The 17,845-nt window shown below is 44.6% G+C and overlaps 1 protein-coding gene across 1 annotated transcript in view; it reads left to right on the forward strand.

Annotated features, from left to right (window-relative positions):
- Positions 1–17,845, forward strand: part of PITPNM3 (PITPNM family member 3) — a 791,724-nt gene that overhangs the window by 767,427 nt on the left and 6,452 nt on the right. Inside the window, exons 14-18 of the mRNA XM_077294388.1 lie at positions 10,800–10,916; positions 11,141–11,289; positions 14,394–14,543; positions 14,727–14,910; positions 16,418–16,546. Of these exons, the coding sequence (XP_077150503.1) occupies positions 10,800–10,916; positions 11,141–11,289; positions 14,394–14,543; positions 14,727–14,910; positions 16,418–16,546 (729 nt within the window). The remainder of the gene's footprint in view (positions 1–10,799; positions 10,917–11,140; positions 11,290–14,393; positions 14,544–14,726; positions 14,911–16,417; positions 16,547–17,845) is intronic.

Genomic DNA, 17,845 nt, shown 5'->3' on the forward strand with positions numbered 1-17,845 from the left:
CCTTTGGGACATTTTATATGTTTTACTTGTATGCATGTACTTTATGTTAAAAGGCATTTTTGCAATTGGGTATCATCAAAATGTTTGCACCGTTTGCCTTCTGTAACCTCTGTGCTGTACTAGATATTGCTAACTACAGAATGAAGTAACTGAGAATCCATCAGTCAGCACACATCTGTCATCAGTCTCTTTGTCTGAGCATCTTTCACATGATTTAGGACCACAGACCACTTAAAAGTTGAATTCATATGGACTAAAAATAGCCCGTAAAAGCAAAATTGTGAAAAGTTTTTAATGAAACCCACAAGTAAAAGAAATATATTTTTTCCTACAAATACTGTACATACATTTAAGAAAAAAAATATCCCCAAAAGTGTCATTCAAAATTATATCCAAGTGTATGAACTAGTTGTTTGGTAACAATATATATATTTAAAACAATTACTTGTTAAAGGGAATCTGTCACCCCAAAAATAGCCTATAAACTAAGGCCACCGGCATCAGGGGCTTATCTACAGCATTCTCTGACCTTTCCCGGCGCCTGCGCACTGCTGTACTTTGCTCTGTCCTCAACAGGGCAGAGTACACCTGCGCAGGAGCCGCGGCAAGAAGACAAGAAGACGACGTGATCGTATGAAGATGGGAGGTGCTGGACCCGGACCGCGATGCCCATCGGACCGGACCGCAGTGGGACCACCCCTGGGTGAGTATAATATAACCTTTTTCTTATCTTTCAGGCTACATCAGGGGCTTATCTACAGCATTCCAGAATGCTGTAGTGTTGTGAATTCCGTTCTCGGGCTCCCTTCTGTGGTCATGAGTGGTACTTTGTGAGTTCTGTTCTTGGGCTCCCTCTGGTGGCTTTTAGTGTTACGGCTGGTCTGTAGCTGGACTCCAGCTGCCTCGTTTCCTGCTAGACCTGCTGCCTATTTAACTCCATCTGGACCTTTACTTGTTGCCTGCTGTCGTTGTATTCAGTACTGGTTCAGATCTCTCTGGGACTTCCCTTGTGACCTGTCTCCTCGTGGAGAAGCTAAGTTCATGCTAGTCCATTTTTGCTCATTACTATTTGAAAATGTTTCTCAGTATGTTATGAGTTCAGTCCAGCTTGCTTATATGCTATTTGATTGCTAGCTGGAAGCTCTGGGGTGCGGAGTTGCACCCCCCACATCGTGAGTCGGTGTGGGGGTCTTTTTGTATTCTCTGCGTGGATACTTTTGTAGTATTTTATACTGACCGCACAGATTCCTTGCTATCTTCTGACTATTTAGTTATTAGCGGGCCTCATTTGCTAAAACCTATTTTCATTTCTATGTTTGTGTTTTCCCCTTAAACTCACCGCTATTATTTGTGGGGGGCTGCTTACACTTTGGGGAAAATTTCTCTGAGGCAAGTGAGGCTTTGTTTCTCTCTAGGGGTAGCTAGTTTCTCAGGCTGTGAACGAGGCGTCTAGGCCGAGTTAGGAACGCTCCACGGCTGCCTATAGTGTTTCTTGATAGGATCAGGATTGCGGTCAGTAAAGTTCCCACATTCCCAGAGCTTGTCCTTATTTTTGGTTTACCCATCAGGTCAGTTCATGTGTTCCTTACCACCAGGATCATAACAGTACAGCAGGCCGGTAAAGTGTTAATGCATCGCAAAAGAGGGATAAGAGAAGCTCTGAGGTTTTTTTTTTCCTCTGCAGTGTGTTTAGCCTCTCTCCTCCCCTTAATCTCTGGGTGGTTCAGGACTCAGCTGCAGATATGGACATTCAAGGTCTGTCCTCTTGTGTGGATCAGCTTGCTACAAGGATACAAAGCATTCAGGATTATGTAGTTCGCAGTCCTATGTCAGAACCTAAAATACCAATTCCTGAGCTGTTTTCTGGAGATAGATCTAGGTTTTTGAATTTCAAAAATAATTGCAAATTGTTTCTTTCTCTGAGACCTCATTCCTCTGGTGACCCTGCTCAGCAAGTTAAAATTATTATTTCTTTGTTACGTGGTGACCCTCAAGATTGGGCATTCTCCCTGGCGCCAGGAGATCCTGCATTGCTAAATGTGGATGCGTTTTTTCTGGCGCTTGGATTGCTTTATGAGGAACTTAATCTAGTAGACCAGGCAGAAAAGATTTTGCTGGCTCTCTCTCAGGGTCAGGCTGAAGCAGAGGTTTACTGTCAGAAGTTTAGGAAGTGGTCTGTGCTCACTCAATGGAATGAGTGTGCTCTGGCAGCGATTTTCAGAAAGGGTCTTTCTGAAGCCCTTAAGGATGTTATGGTGGGGTTCCCCACGCCTGCGGGTCTGAATAAGTCAATGTCTTTGGCCATTCAAATTGATCGGCGTTTGCGGGAGTGCAAACCTGTGCACCATCTGGCGGTGTTTTCTGAACAGAAGCCTGAGTCAATGCAATGTGACAGGATTCTGACCAGAATTGAACTACAAAATCACAGACATCAGAATGGGTTGTGCGTTTACTGTGGTGACTCCACTCATGTTATCTCTGATTGTTCTAAGCGCACAAAGAGGTTCGCTAAGTCTCAAAGAAGAAAAAAGAGAACAGCAAAGGCTATAAAGAAAATGGGGATCACCAAACAGCAGGAATGTATGCAAAAAAATCACATTATTTTATTAAGGTATAACACAGGAAAACAATTTAAAAACATTTAAAAACAGTAAATGCCCAAAATAGGGCCACATACCTGAAAACAAATATAGGGGGAATAATATATGAATAGGTGTACACCTGGTCCCAAGGATACTATATGGACAGCATATTGATAAACGAATATGGTATAGAAACCACACACTTGAGCAAAGTGGGAACCATAAATAGAGACAAAGTGCTATGGATATATATATAAATATGTGCAAATACAGCAGCAAATATAGCAACAATAGAAGGTGTGCCTATAGTATTTAAGAGCACCCAAATATATAAACAGGTATAACCCACAGGCATATACATATGCATCAATAGACAATTAATCCTATTTCCAAGCAGGTACATAAGGAAAAAGATTCAACCATAGCAAAGAGTCTATCGCTCTGAGTGGTTCAGCTGCTCATATACAGACCAGGTGAAAAAGTAGCACACCAGACTCTCCCCCATAGACAAGAAGGTCAAATAGCCCTCAGATATCCAAAAGTATGTAGCAAAGTGAAAACCCATATATGTATATATTCTAGGTTCGCTAAGTCTGTCACCATTGGTACTGTACAGCCTAAATTCATTTTGTCTGTTACTTTGATTTGCTCTCTGTCATCCTACTCTGTTATGGCTTTTGTGGATTCAGGCGCTGCCCTGAATTTGATGGATTTGTCATTTGCCAGGCGCTGTGGTTTTATCTTGGAGCCATTGCAATTCCCTATTCCACTAAAGGGAATTGATGCTACGCCATTGGCCAAGAATAAGCCTCAGTACTGGACTCAAGTGACTATGTGCATGACTCCTGCACATCAGGAGGTTATTCGCTTCCTGGTGTTACATAATTTGCATGATGTTGTCGTGTTGGGTCTGCCATGGCTGCAGGTTCATAATCCAGTCCTGGATTGGAAAGCAATGTCTGTGTCAAGTTGGGGTTGTCAAGGGGTACATGGCGATGTTCCTTTGGTGTCAATTGCTTCTTCTACTCCTTCTGAAGTCCCTGAATTTTTGTCGGATTACCAGGATGTATTTGATGAGCCCAAGTCCAGTGCCCTACCTCCTCATAGGGATTGTGATTGTGCCATAAATTTGATTCCTGGCAGTAAGTTCCCTAAGGGTCGACTTTTTAATTTGTCTGTACCAGAACATACCGCTATGCGGAGCTATATAAAGGAGTCTTTGGAGAAAGGGCATATTCGTCCGTCCTCGTCACCTTTGGGTGCAGGGTTCTTTTTTGTGGCCAAGAAGGATGGTTCTCTGAGACCCTGTATAGACTATCGCCTTCTAAATAAAATCACGGTCAAATTTCAGTACCCTTTGCCTCTGCTGTCCGATCTGTTTGCTCGGATTAGGGGGGCTAGTTGGTTCACCAAGATAGATCTTCGAGGAGCTTATAATCTTGTGCGTATAAAGCGGGGCGATGAATGGAAGACAGCATTTAATACGCCCGAAGGTCACTTTGAGTACTTGGTGATGCCTTTTGGGCTTTCTAATGCCCCTTCCGTGTTTCAGTCCTTCATGCACGACATCTTCCGAGAGTATCTGGATAGATTCATGATTGTGTACCTGGATGATATTTTGGTCTTTTCTGATGATTGGGAGTCTCATGTGAAGCAGGTCAGGATTGTGTTTCAGGTCCTGCATGCCAATGCCTTGTTTGTGAAGGGCTCTAAATGTCTCTTTGGAGTCCAGAGGGTTTCCTTTTTGGGCTTTATTTTTTCCCCTTCTACTATCGAGATGGATCCAGTTAAAGTCCAGGCCATCTATGACTGGACTCAACCTACATCGGTGAAGAGCCTTCAGAAGTTCTTGGGCTTTGCTAATTTTTACCGTCGCTTCATCACTAATTTTTCTAGTGTGGTTAAGCCTTTGACGGATTTGTGTCATGATTCCCCAATGGCATGGGAACATCAGAAACACAAAAATAACAGACTAGCTCTCGGGTGATGGAACCTCAAGCTGACCGTGACCTAAATCTACCACACAACTAACAGTAGCCAGGAAGCATTCCTACGGCTGCCTAGATGCCATGCGCCAGCCGGAGAACTAACTACGCCTGGAAGAGGAAGGAACAGACCTGGCTTACCTCTAGAGAAATTCCCCAAAGATGATAGTAGCCCCCACGTATATTGACGGTGAGTTCAGAGGAAAAGACATACACAGTATGAAGGTAGATTTAGCAAAGCGAGGTCCACTTACTAGATAGAGGAAGGATACAAAAGAGGACTTCACGGTCAGCTGAAAAACCCTTTCAAAAACCCATCCTGAAATTACTTTAAGACTCCTGTGTCAACTCATGACACAGGAGTGGCAATTTCAGTCCACAAGAGCTTCCAGTAACAGGAAATGACAAAACTGTAAACTGGACAAGAAAAACAAAACAAAAAGGACAAGAGTCCACTAAGCTGATCAGCAGACTAGTAGCAGGAACATGCAACTGAAAGACTCAGGTTACAATGATGACCGGCAAGGAAGTGACTGGAGAGCACAGCTAAATAGGGAACTCCCAAAACTGATGGAAGCAGGTGAGCTGAGGCAGAAAAGCACACACAAGTCTCCAGTACCACCAGCCACCACCAGGGGAGCCAAAAAGCGGATCACAACAGTACCCCCCCCTTAAGGAGGGGGCACCGAACCCTCACAAGAACCGCCAGGGCGACCTGGATGAGCCCTATGAAAGGCACGAACCAAATCCGAGGCATGAACATCAGAGGCAGTTACCCAAGAATTATCTTCCTGACCATAGCCCTTCCATTTAACCAGGTACTGGAGTCTCCGCCTGGAAATACGGGAGTCCAAGATCTTCTTTATAACGTACTCCAATTCACCCTCAACCAGCACAGGAGCAGGAGGCCCAGCAGAAGGAACCACCGGCACCTCGTATCTCCGCAACAACGACCGATGGAACACATTATGGATAGTGAAAGATGCCGGAAGGTCCAAACGAAAGGAAACAGGGTTAATAATCTCCAAAATCCTATAGGGACCGATGAACCGAGGCTTAAACTTAGGAGAAGAAACCCTCATTGGGACAAAACGGGAAGACAACCACACCAAGTCCCCAACATGAAGGCGAGGACCAACCCGACGCTGGCGGTTAGCAAACCGCTGAGTCCTCTCCTGGGACAAATTCAAATTGTCCACCACTTGTTCCCAAATCCGATACAACCGATCCACCACAGCATCTACTCCAGGACAATCCGAAGACTCCACCTGACCAGAAGAAAAACGGGGATGAAACCCCGAATTGCAAAAGAAAGGGGAAACCAAAGTGGCAGAACTGGCCCGATTATTAAGAGCAAACTCCGCCAACGGCAAAAAGGCAACCCAATCATCCTGATCCGCAGACACAAAACACCTCAAATACGTCTCCAAAGTTTGATTAGTTCGCTCCGTCTGGCCATTAGTCTGAGGATGGAAGGCAGACGAAAAAGACAAATCAATGCCCAACCTGGCACAGAATGCCCGCCAAAATCTAGAAACCAACTGGGTACCCCTATCAGAAACGATATTTTCAGGAATACCATGCAAGCGAACCACATTTTGAAAAAACAAAGGAACCAACTCAGACGAGGAAGGCAACTTCGGCAATGGCACCAAATGAACCATCTTAGAAAAACGGTCACACACCACCCAGATAACAGACATCCTCTGAGAGACAGGAAGATCAGAAATAAAGTCCATCGAGATGTGCGTCCAAGGTCTCTTCGGAATAGGCAAGGGCAACAACAACCCGCTAGCCCTAGAAAAACAAGGCTTGGCCCGAGCACACACATCACAAGACTGCACAAAAACACGCACATCACGAGACAGAGATGGCCACCAGAAGGATCTAGCCACCAAATCCCTGGTACCAAAAATTCCAGGATGACCCGCCAGCGTAGAAGAATGAACCTCAGAGATGACTCTACTGGTCCAATCATCAGGAACAAACAGTCTATCGGGTGGACAAGAGTCAGGTCTACCAGCCTGAAATCTCTGCAACACACGTCGCAAATCAGGAGATATGGCCGACACGATTACTCCCTCTTTAAGAATACCAGCCGGCTCCGAGACTCCAGGAGAGTCAGGCACAAAGCTCCTAGAAAGAGCATCAGCCTTAACATTCTTCGAACCAGGCAGGTACGAAACCACAAAGTCAAAACGAGAGAAAAACAATGACCAACGAGCCTGTCTAGGATTCAGGCGCTTAGCAGACTCGAGATACATCAGATTTTTGTGATCAGTCAAGACCACCACTGTCATGATTCCCCAATGGCATGGGAACATCAGAAACACAAAAATAACAGACTAGCTCTCGGGTGATGGAAACTCAAGCTGACCGTGACCTAAATCTACCACACAACTAACAGTAGCCAGGAAGCATTCCTACGGCTGCCTAGATGCCATGCGCCAGCCGGAGAACTAACTACGCCTGGAAGAGGAAGGAACAGACCTGCCTTACCTCTAGAGAAATTCCCCAAAGATGATAGTAGCCCCCACGTATATTGACGGTGAGTTCAGAGGGAAAGACATACACAGTATGAAGGTAGATTTAGCAAAGCGAGGTCCACTTACTAGATAGAGGAAGGATACAAAAGAGGACTTCACTGTCAGCTGAAAAACCCTTTCAAAAACCCATCCTGAAATTACTTTAAGACTCCTGTGTCAACTCATGACACAGGAGTGGCAATTTCAGTCCACAAGAGCTTCCAGTAACAGGAAATGACAAAACTGTAAACTGGACAAGAAAAACAAAACAAAAAGGACAAGAGTCCACTAAGCTGATCAGCAGACTAGTAGCAGGAACATGCAACTGAAAGACTCAGGTTACAATGATGACCAGCAAGGAAGTGACTGGAGAGCAAAGCTAAATAGGGAACTCCCAAAACTGATGGAAGCAGGTGAGCTGAGGCAGAAAAGCACACACAAGTCTCCAGTACCACCAGCCACCACCAGGGGAGCCAAAAAGCGGATCACAACAGATTTGACTAGAAAGGGTGCTGATATGACTAGTTGGTCTTCTGCGGCCGTTGAGGCCTTTCAGGAGCTGAAACGTCGGTTTTCTTCGGCTCCTGTCTTGCGTCAGCCTGATGTCTCTTCCCTTTCAGGTTGAGGTTGATGCTTCTGAGATTGGAGCAGGGGCTGTCTTGTCACAGAGAAGCTCTGATGGCTCGGTGATGAGACCATGTGCTTTCTTTTCTAGAAAGTTTTCGCCTGCCGAGCGGAATTATGATGTTGGTAATCGGGAGTTGTTGGCAATGAAGTGGGCATTCGAGGAGTGGCGACATTGGCTTGAGGGAGCCAAGCATCGCGTGGTGGTCTTGACGGATCACAAGAATTTGATTTAACTCGAGTCTGCCAAGCGGTTAAATCCTAGACAAGCTCGATGGTCACTGTTTTTCTCCCGTTTTGATTTCGTGGTTTCATACCTTCCGGGCTCAAAGAATGTGAAGGCTGATGCCCTTTCTAGGAGTTTTGTGCCTGACTCTCCGGGAGTTTCTGAGCCGGCTGGTATCCTCAGAGAGGGGGTGATCTTGTCCGCCACCTCCCCTGATTTGCGGCGGGTGCTGCAGGAGTTTCAGACCTGACCGTTGTCCACCGGAGAGACTGTTTGTCCCGGATAGATGGACCAGTAGAGTTATTTCAGAGGTTCATTCTTCAGTGTTGGCGGGTCATCCTGGGATCTTTGGTACCAGGGATTTGGTGGCTAGGTCCTTTTGGTGGCCTTCTTTGTCGCGGGATGTGCGTTCCTTTGTGCAGTCCTGTGGGATTTGTGCATGGGCCAAGCCTTGCTGTTCTCGTGCCAGTGGTTTGCTTTTGCCTTTGCCTGTCCCGAAGAGGCCTTGGACGCATATTTCCATGGATTTTATTTCGGATCTTCCAGTCTCTCAGAGGATGTCTGTCATCTGGGTGGTTTGTGATCGTTTTTCTAAAATGGTCCATTTGGTGCCTTTGCCTAAGTCTTCTCTGATTTGGTTCCGCTGTTTTTTCAGAATGTGGTCCGTTTGCATGGTATTCCGGAGAACATTGTGTCTGACAGAGGGTCCCAGTTTGTGTCCAGATTTTGGCAGTCCTTTTGTGCTAGGATGGGCATTGATTTGTCTTTTTCTTCGGCCTTCCGTCCTCAGATGAATGGCCAGACTGAACGTACTAATCAGACCTTGGAAACTTATCTGAGATGTTTTGTTTCGGCTGATCAGGATGATTGGGTGACTTTTTTGCCATTGGCTGAGTTCGCCCTCAATAATCCGGCTAGTTCCGCTACTTTGGTTTCGCCTTTTTTTTGTAATTCTGGTTTTCATCCTCGTTTTTCCTCAGGTCAGGTTGAACCTTCTGACTGTCCTGGGGTGGATTCTGTGGTGGATAGGTTGCAGCAGATTTGGAACCACGTAGTGGACAATTTGACATTGTCACAGGAGAAGGCTCAGCGCTTTGCTAATCGCCGTCGCTGTGTGGGTCCCCGACTTCGTGTGGGGGATTTGGTATGGTTGTCATCTCGTTATGTTCCGATGAAGGTTTCCTCTCCTAAGTTCAAACCTCGTTTCATCGGTCCTTATAAGATTTTAGAAATCCACAATCCTGTGTCATTTCGTTTGGACCTCCCAGCATCTTTTGCCATTCATAATGTGTTCCATAGGTCATTGTTGCGGAGGTATGTGGTGCCTGTGGTTCCTTCTGTTGACCCTCCTGCTCCGGTGTTGGTCGAGGGAGAATTGGAGTATGTGGTGGAGAAGATCTTGGATTCTCGTATTTCGAGACGGAAGCTTCAGTACTTGGTTAAATGGAAGGGCTATGGTCAGGAGGATAATTCCTGGGTTGCTGCCTCTGATGTCCATGCTGCCGATTTGGTTCGTGCCTTTCATTTGGCTCGTCCGGATCGGCCTGAGGGCTCTGGTGAGGGTTCGGTGACCCCTCCTCAAGGGGGGGGTACTGTTGTGAATTCCGTTCTCGGGCTCCCTCCTGTGGTCATGAGTGGTACTTTGTGAGTTCTGTTCTTGGGCTCCCTCTGGTGGCTTTTAGTGTTACGGCTGGTCTGTAGCTGGACTCCAGCTGCCTCGTTTCCTGCTAGACCTGCTGCCTATTTAACTCCATCTGGACCTTTACTTGTTGCCTGCTGTCGTTGTATTCAGTACTGGTTCAGATCTCTCTGGGACTTCCCTTGTGACCTGTCTCCTCGTGGAGAAGCTAAGTTCATGCTAGTCCATTTTTGCTCATTACTATTTGAAAATGTTTCTCAGTATGTTATGAGTTCAGTCCAGCTTGCTTATATGCTATTTGATTGCTAGCTGGAAGCTCTGGGGTGCGGAGTTGCACCCCTCACATCGTGAGTCGGTGTGGGGGTCTTTTTGTATTCTCTGCGTGGATACTTTTGTAGTATTTTATACTGACCGCACAGATTCCTTGCTATCTTCTGACTATTTAGTTATTAGCGGGCCTCATTTGCTAAAACCTATTTTCATTTCTATGTTTGTGTTTTCCCCTTAAACTCACCGTTATTATTTGTGGGGGGCTGCTTACACTTTGGGGAAAATTTCTCTGAGGCAAGTGAGGCTTTGTTTCTCTCTAGGGGTAGCTAGTTTCTCAGGCTGTGAACGAGGCGTCTAGGCCGAGTTAGGAACGCTCCACGGCTGCCTATAGTGTTTCTTGATAGGATCAGGATTGCGGTCAGTAAAGTTCCCACATTCCCAGAGCTTGTCCTTATTTTTGGTTTACCCATCAGGTCAGTTCATGTGTTCCTTACCACCAGGATCATAACATGTAGATAAGCCCCTCATGCCGGTGGCCTTAGTTTGTAGACCATTTTTAGGGGTGACTGATTCCCTTTAAAAGAAGGAATTTCCACCTATAACATTGATGCACTTGCTTTGTTCAATTTTCTTGGCTCTTTAAAGCATATTATTACCCTTATATAATGACGAAAGAGTAAATAATGAAAGAGTAAAGTTTCCTATATTGGATCTTTACATGGGTGTAATGATTGGGAGTATATGGGAATGTCACTCGTATTTTGGGTGCCCAAAAGCCATTCTGCCTTAGATAGGGCATACAGGGCCGAAGCAGGAAACTGTCTATGCTCCAGCCTAGTCTCTATCACTTCTTCTTAGCAGTTACAGTGTGAAAATTGGTAATAAGACCCCTAGATATTGATCTTTTTACTACATTTAAACAATATATTCTTTTTCCTTTTATTTCAGAATGTTACAGCCAATCACCGAGTCAATGATGTGATTGCAGTGGAAGGAGGATCTCAAATCTTAGTTGGTCGATTCATGTATGGTCCTCTAGACATGGTAGCTCTGACAGGTGAAAAGGTATTAGAGACCAAATATTCTAAGGCATAATAATCTTTGCTTGTTTTATGTCAATCACTTGTTTCCAGAAGAGAAAACAACGTTTTAGATCAGTGTGACTTGTTTAGACTATAATTCTTGGGTCATCAATATCACAATTACATTCATTACTATAATTATGTACATTCGATTGCATTTATTGCTTTCTATATACCAACTTTCTACGTTATAACCTTATATTCCAGGTAGACATCCTTATCATGATAGAGCCCTCCAGTGGCAGATGGGTCTACTTTGACACAGAGATATCTAATAGCAGTGGACGTGTGTCCTATACAGTACCAGAGGATAAAAGATTGGGAGTCGGAGTATATCCCATCAAGATGGTTGTAAGGTAAGCATGTGCTCAAGAGTAACTATTCCCCATAGGAATTTATTATGAAGGTTTCATTTATGTGTACTTAGGGAGCTTTGGGGCAATGATCATCCATGCTTGGATAAACACAAAATGTAATATAGAATTTAGCTTTTTTACATACGGCATTTGCCCTGGATGTACAATAAAACTATTACATTAGCTACATATATTTGCTAAAAATGACATTCCTTTTTTTTTCATGCAGCAGAGTATCAGGCTAGAATGGTTTCTAATAGAATCTAATAAGGAGAAGTTGACTTCTTCCTCCTCTCTGATGTCACTCTAAGGTCATGTGCACATAATGTCTTTTCCAGATAGACATGATTTTCAATGGGAAACGGCTTCAGGAAATGCCAGCGCTTTTTTTCTTTCCTGAAGTGACCTTTTTGGCATTTTATTATGTCAATTCCTGAGAACATTTTCAACATTTTTTGTCCCCCACCTTTTTTTTAGCATTATTCTAGCGTTTTTAGAGCATCTTTTTTTACTGTCGTTTGCCATACATCTTCTTTTTACCTCCATTCAACAATGAAGAAACTGTTAGTGGTTTTCCAAGCAAGAACGCTGACACAGTGCTCAAAAAGGTGTCCTGGCCAATTTGAGCCTTTCAATTGATTTGTATAGTAAAGCATATAGCGTCCTTAAAGCAGAAAATGTTTGAAGATTGGTCAGCTCGCCACTTTTAAAGGGAACCTGTCACCCCGTTTTTTCAGTATGAGATAAAAATACCATTAAATAGGGCCTGAGCTGTGCTGGACAACAGTGTATTTTGTGTACCCTGATTCCCCACCTATGCTGCCGAAATACCTTACCAAAGTCACTGTTTTCGCCTGTCAATCAAGGTGGTCTGGTCAAATGGGCGTGGTGAAATCGCTTCTTCTCCCCCAGATCTTGCTTATCTTTCCATTGGTGGCGTAGTGGTTTGCGCATGCCCAACAGCGGAGTGCACTGCGCAGCTGAAGAAAAAGAGCGTGATCTGCGCTATTCACCGCTTTATCGCTGGCGGCGGCCATCTTCCTGAGGCCGCGCGTGCGCAGATGGAGCGCTCTGCTGCCCGGGGCTTCAGGAAAATGGCCATGGGATGCCGCGCGTGCGCAGATGGAGATCGCGGCGGCCATTTTCCTGAAGCCGATATGCGAACTCAGCTTCAGGAAAATGGCCACCGCGATCTCCATCTGCGCACGCGCGGCATCCCGCGGCCATTTTCCTGAAGCCCCGGGCAGCAGAGCGCTCCATCTGCGTACGCGCGGCCTCAGGAAGATGGCCGCCGCCAGCGATAAAGCGGTGAATAGCGCAGATCACGCTCTTTTTCTTCAGCTGCGCAGTGCATTCCGCTGTTGGGCATGCGCAAACCACTACGCCACCAACGGAAAGATAAGCAAGATCTAGGGGAGAAGAAGCGATTTCACCACGCCCATTTGACCAGACCACCTTGATTGACAGGCGAAAACGGCGACTTTGGTAAGGTATTTCGGCAGCATAGGTGGGGAATCAGGGTACACAAAATACACTATTGTCCAGCACAGCGCAGGCCCTATTTAATGGTATTTTTATCTCATACTGAAAAAACGGGGTGACAGGTTCCCTTTAAATTCTTGATGCTTTTGGAAACCTGATAAAAGGCATTCAAAATCCTGAGCGAATGAATAGCAAGTCATTTCTACATAGAAATCCAAACAGTATGTCCAATCTGTTGAGCATTTAGTTAGCGCTTTTTTCGAGAGAGTATATCCGGGCAGACCCACCTGAAATAAACATTGAGAGCTCATACCCTACAGATATTTTCCCCTTTTAGCTAATTCTTTATGGCAGTATTAAAAATAATAAAATGATATGGTACCCATGCTCGGTCCTGTGTCTCCATCACTATTGTGGTAATTATTCAGATGCTACATAATCAACAGCACTGCAGCCAATCACTTGGCTCAGTGCCTCTTCATAGCCTCTGTGTTCAGCGATTAGCTGCAGTGCTGTAGTTAGGAAATCACTGCCTCATCCTATACACCATGGGTTCCCAACCTGTGGCTCAGGAGCCCATGATGTTTGGCTAGAGACTGTCAGCCAGCTTGGTGCATTAGCATCAGATCTAGTAGTCAGGTGACTTTTGTGAGGACTCCTGCACAGAAGAGAAGATCTGGATGTGCATATATTGGTTATGAATGGAAGATAAATATGGCAACCTGAAGATAGGATGATACTGTCAGGTAGAGGGTGCTTGTAGCTCCATGCAGTAGCGTGGTGGGAGCGCTGGATGCAAGAATTTTCAATTGGGGATAAAGTAGGATAAAGGAAAACTTCTTATAAGAGGGTGACACAAGGTCTTGGTTTGCCCTCTCTACGGTAAGCTTTGCTGTTATACCGATAATAGGGGACTTTGGGTGTCACCCTTTTGGCTGGGGGGAGGGGGTGGCGCTGGATACCGCTCATGACCATCTCTCAGAAATTAATGTGGCTTTCAAGGGAAGAAATGTTGGGGACCACTACTATACACATTCATCAGAGGATCAACATACACACAGCACAGGACTCGCGAAGGGTGAGTACTAGATGACTTCATTATTATTTTTTACACTGCCATAAAGAATTATTTAAGGAAGCCGAAAAAGCCGAAAAACTTTTTAATGAAAAAAGCACTGGCGTAAATGCAACAAATGTATTTAAAACATTGACCTCTCAATCCATTTGTCAAATATTTACCTGTCTGTGTGCCACAAATGGAAATCTATGATGGATATGAGCTTTTTGGCTTATATTAGTTTAATTTTTTTAGGCCGCGAGAGGCATACCCTCTCCACCTGCACTGCAGTACACGAAAAAGTCACAAAACACATGTCATAATGTATAACTTTTTTCAGCTGAAAAACTAGTGCAAGATACCTAATAAATCTCCCCATATGTTTTCAACATGTTCAAGTAGGTTTCACTCTGACTTGCTCCCAAAGTCTTAGCTACAGTAGAGTCCTAGTAGTATCTAAGAGGCAACACTTTGTGTTTAGGATTGTCGAATATGTTGACCACAGGTTGCCATATTAATGAACGACCTTCATGTTTGTTTCATGGATTTTCTTATTGGTTTGCAGAGGAGATCAGAGCAGCGCGCAGAGTTACTTGACTGTTCTTCCTCGAGGGATGGAGTGTGTTGTTTTCAGCATAGATGGCTCTTTTGCAGCAAGTGTGTCCATTATGGGCAGCGACCCTAAAGTCAGGGCTGGAGCAGTGGATGTTGTTAGGTAAAGTATCTTCCACTTATATACGACCTACTATTTAAAATCTATAATGTTTTGGGATATTATAGAAACCCAGATCATTTTAGATGCAGATTTCCAATCCTAATCCTAATGCCATCAGTCATCATTCCTATTTTATGCTGGTTTTGTGATTGATGTTATTTTCTCTGTTACATTCAATTACAGGCACTGGCAAGATCTCGGGTATCTAATAATTTACATCACTGGACGTCCAGACATGCAGAAGCAAAGAGTAGTCTCCTGGTTGTCCCAGCATAATTTTCCTCAAGGGATGATCTTTTTTTCGGATGGTCTTGTACACGACCCCCTGCGTCAGAAGACGATATTCCTCCGGAACCTCATGCAAGAGGTGGGATATTCTGATCGTCAATAACGTACCTGTAATAAGGTCCTTGATGGCCCAAATGAGCATTCATTCCTGATCAATTCACAGTGTAATCAGGGGTTATTTACCAGAAAATCAATTATGGTTTCCTACAATGTATGTCACGTTACTGGGCTATTCTCCCCTTAAGCAAATGTTTCTAGGGGAGAACATGTATGGTACCTGGTGAGAATTACATGGTGTACACACCATATCCACAATTCTACACCATGGAAGATACTGAGAACCTGTTGAACATCATCATTAGGACACATCAGGACTGGCTGAGATCTAAAGATGGAACTATCATGTCTCCAAACTGAGTTGCAGCCATGATAATGTAAGCAGGGGCTGATCTGTGGGCCTACTTAGTCTACAACTCTCACTATTTCCTAAATTGTAATGATCAAGGCACCAATTTCCATTTTGAACACCAGTCCTGATGAAGATTATGCTGAAATACAATGCCCCAAATCCATTAAGGCCATTGACGCGTGAGCTCCTAAATGAATTTGGATCATCTTTCAGCCAGTGTGTGCCATAGAAAGAAATGTACACAGGTCAATGACTGAAGTATAGTTTGGTGATGAATTTGTTGGGTCTGCTCGTCAAATTTATTTATTTTTAAAAATTTGCCAAAGCTGATATGCACTGTGCAAACAAACTCGAAAAGTCGCCAAATTTTTGCATGAGTTTTTCATTCAGCTTATGCCAGAAATCTGTTGAAAATATTTACTTAATCAGTACCCGTTTGTTTATTGACACAGTAAGAAATATTAATTCACAATGTGAACCTATGTATCCGTTGTGACGATTGTCTCCTTCAACTCATCCAGAAAGCTCAGTAAAGTGATCAATGAAAATAACAAAGGGGTTGTCCGGGCTTGGAGTACAAGTCTATAGTCACAATATGTGGCTACAGACTTGGTGCCAGGAGTGGGCGATCATGTGACCGCAAGAATGCGATTTGCATACTTCTGGACACATTGCAACTAGACATGTCCGGCTTTGCATAATACACTTGCATTGAGCGAGGCCACGCACGTCTAGTTGGCATCGGACTTTATGTATGTAAATCGCATACTTACAGTTTTATACCCGCTGCCGGCACCGGGAATAAGCACAGTGCGCAGTGAGTGCGATGTGAGGATTCACAAGTCTGCAGTCACATAATATGACTGCAGACTTGTACCTCAAGGCCGCACAACCCCTTTAATAGTTGGAAATTCACTTGAGCTTAATTGTCTGAGACTTAATTTTCTGTATGCATTCTTCAGAGTGGAAATCTAGATTATGAGCTCCACTGGGGTCAACAATATTATAGATGGTGTTTTTATCAAATGAATTATTTATTTCTCCAGAGTGGTTCTAGAACTCCAAATAACTTGTATAATTAAGTATTTGGGAAGGGGACAGGTCACTTCTCGCATTGTAGTTCTGAAATATATCTAATAAATGCATTTATTTCTATTGTATCTTCTGTCTTATCTAGTGTCACATTAAAATCAGTTCAGCTTACGGTTCAATGAAAGATATTTCTGTGTACAATGTTCTTGGGTTATCGTCAGCTCAAATCTATATAGTTGGACGTCCAGCTAAGAAGTATCAGAATCAATGCCAGGTAACTATTATATCCATTTTTCATTCTTAATCAAGACAGTCAAAATAAAGGGCGGTAAAGATTTGGTGTTTCTAATACCAATCCAATAAGTGTTTTCTTACTGCCTCTTGTTTGTTACATGTTCTGTTAACCTGTATAATTGGACTTATTGGAAAACCACGATACCCATAGACACTCTGAATGAACGTGCAATCTGCGCCGTGCTACCGTACTTATATATTTCTATGTACTTTATGCAAAAAATATCAATATTCAGTTGTTTCCCCTTGCACAGGACTGTTTCAAGAATATGGACACCTTCATGGACATTTTTTTCTTCTATATGATTGCATGTATTTTTGGTTAAACATTATTCTTCCAATCGGTTTCCATTCAAAGAATAAGTAAACTAAGAATCTTTCAGTGAGCTCGTTCTGACAAGAGAATTTAAATCTCTTATTTTTGTTCTTTTACGCTTTCAGCTGATTCAAAACGACAAAGATCATCTCATCTTTCACGCAATCATTAATCATATGAGAAGAAAAATTAGAGTTATAAACTCTCCTGTCAGAATGAGCTCAGTGACAGGTGTGCAGGTAACTCCGTCTGCTGCCAGCAAAGGCAAAATTATTTACATTTACCGTATTTTACGCTTTGTAAGACGCACTTTATTTCCCCCAAATTTGAGGGGGAAATGTGGGTGCGTCTAACAAAGCGGATATACCGCTTACCATTACAGGCTGGGATGAGGGGGTGTCCGCCGCTGCTACCGCCCGCCGCCGCTGTCGCCCGCCGCCGCTGTCACCCGCCGCCGCTGCCGGGGTTGTCCGCTGCTGCCCCGGGTGATGCTGGAGGCTCCGGTGCTGCGGGGGGCTCTGGCGACATTTTGTGAAAGACCAGAGCCCCCCGGCAGTTCATCCATGCGTTCTAGTATGACTAACTCCTGGAAAATGGCCGCCGGAATCTCGGGAGATGAGATTTCAGCACTGAGATCTCATCTCTCGAGATTCCGGCGGCCATTTTCCCGGAGTCAGTCATACAGGAACGCATGGACGAACTGCTGGGGGCTCTGGTCTTTCACAAAATGTTGCCAGAGCCCCCCGCAGCACCGGAGACAGCCCTGCAGCACTGGAGACAGCCCTGCAGCACCACAGCCCCCTGTAGTACCAGAGCCCCCTGCAGCACCAGAGCCCCCTGCAGCACCAGAGCCCCCTGCAGCACCCCTCATCCCAGCCTGCAGCACAGCAGCCCCCATGCAGCACCGAAGCCCCCTGCAGACCCCATCATCCCAGCCTGCAGCAATGCTCCACTCCTGCCTCC

Source organism: Ranitomeya variabilis, chromosome 3 (assembly GCF_051348905.1).
Source record: "Ranitomeya variabilis isolate aRanVar5 chromosome 3, aRanVar5.hap1, whole genome shotgun sequence".
Lineage (NCBI taxonomy): Eukaryota > Metazoa > Chordata > Amphibia > Anura > Dendrobatidae > Ranitomeya > Ranitomeya variabilis.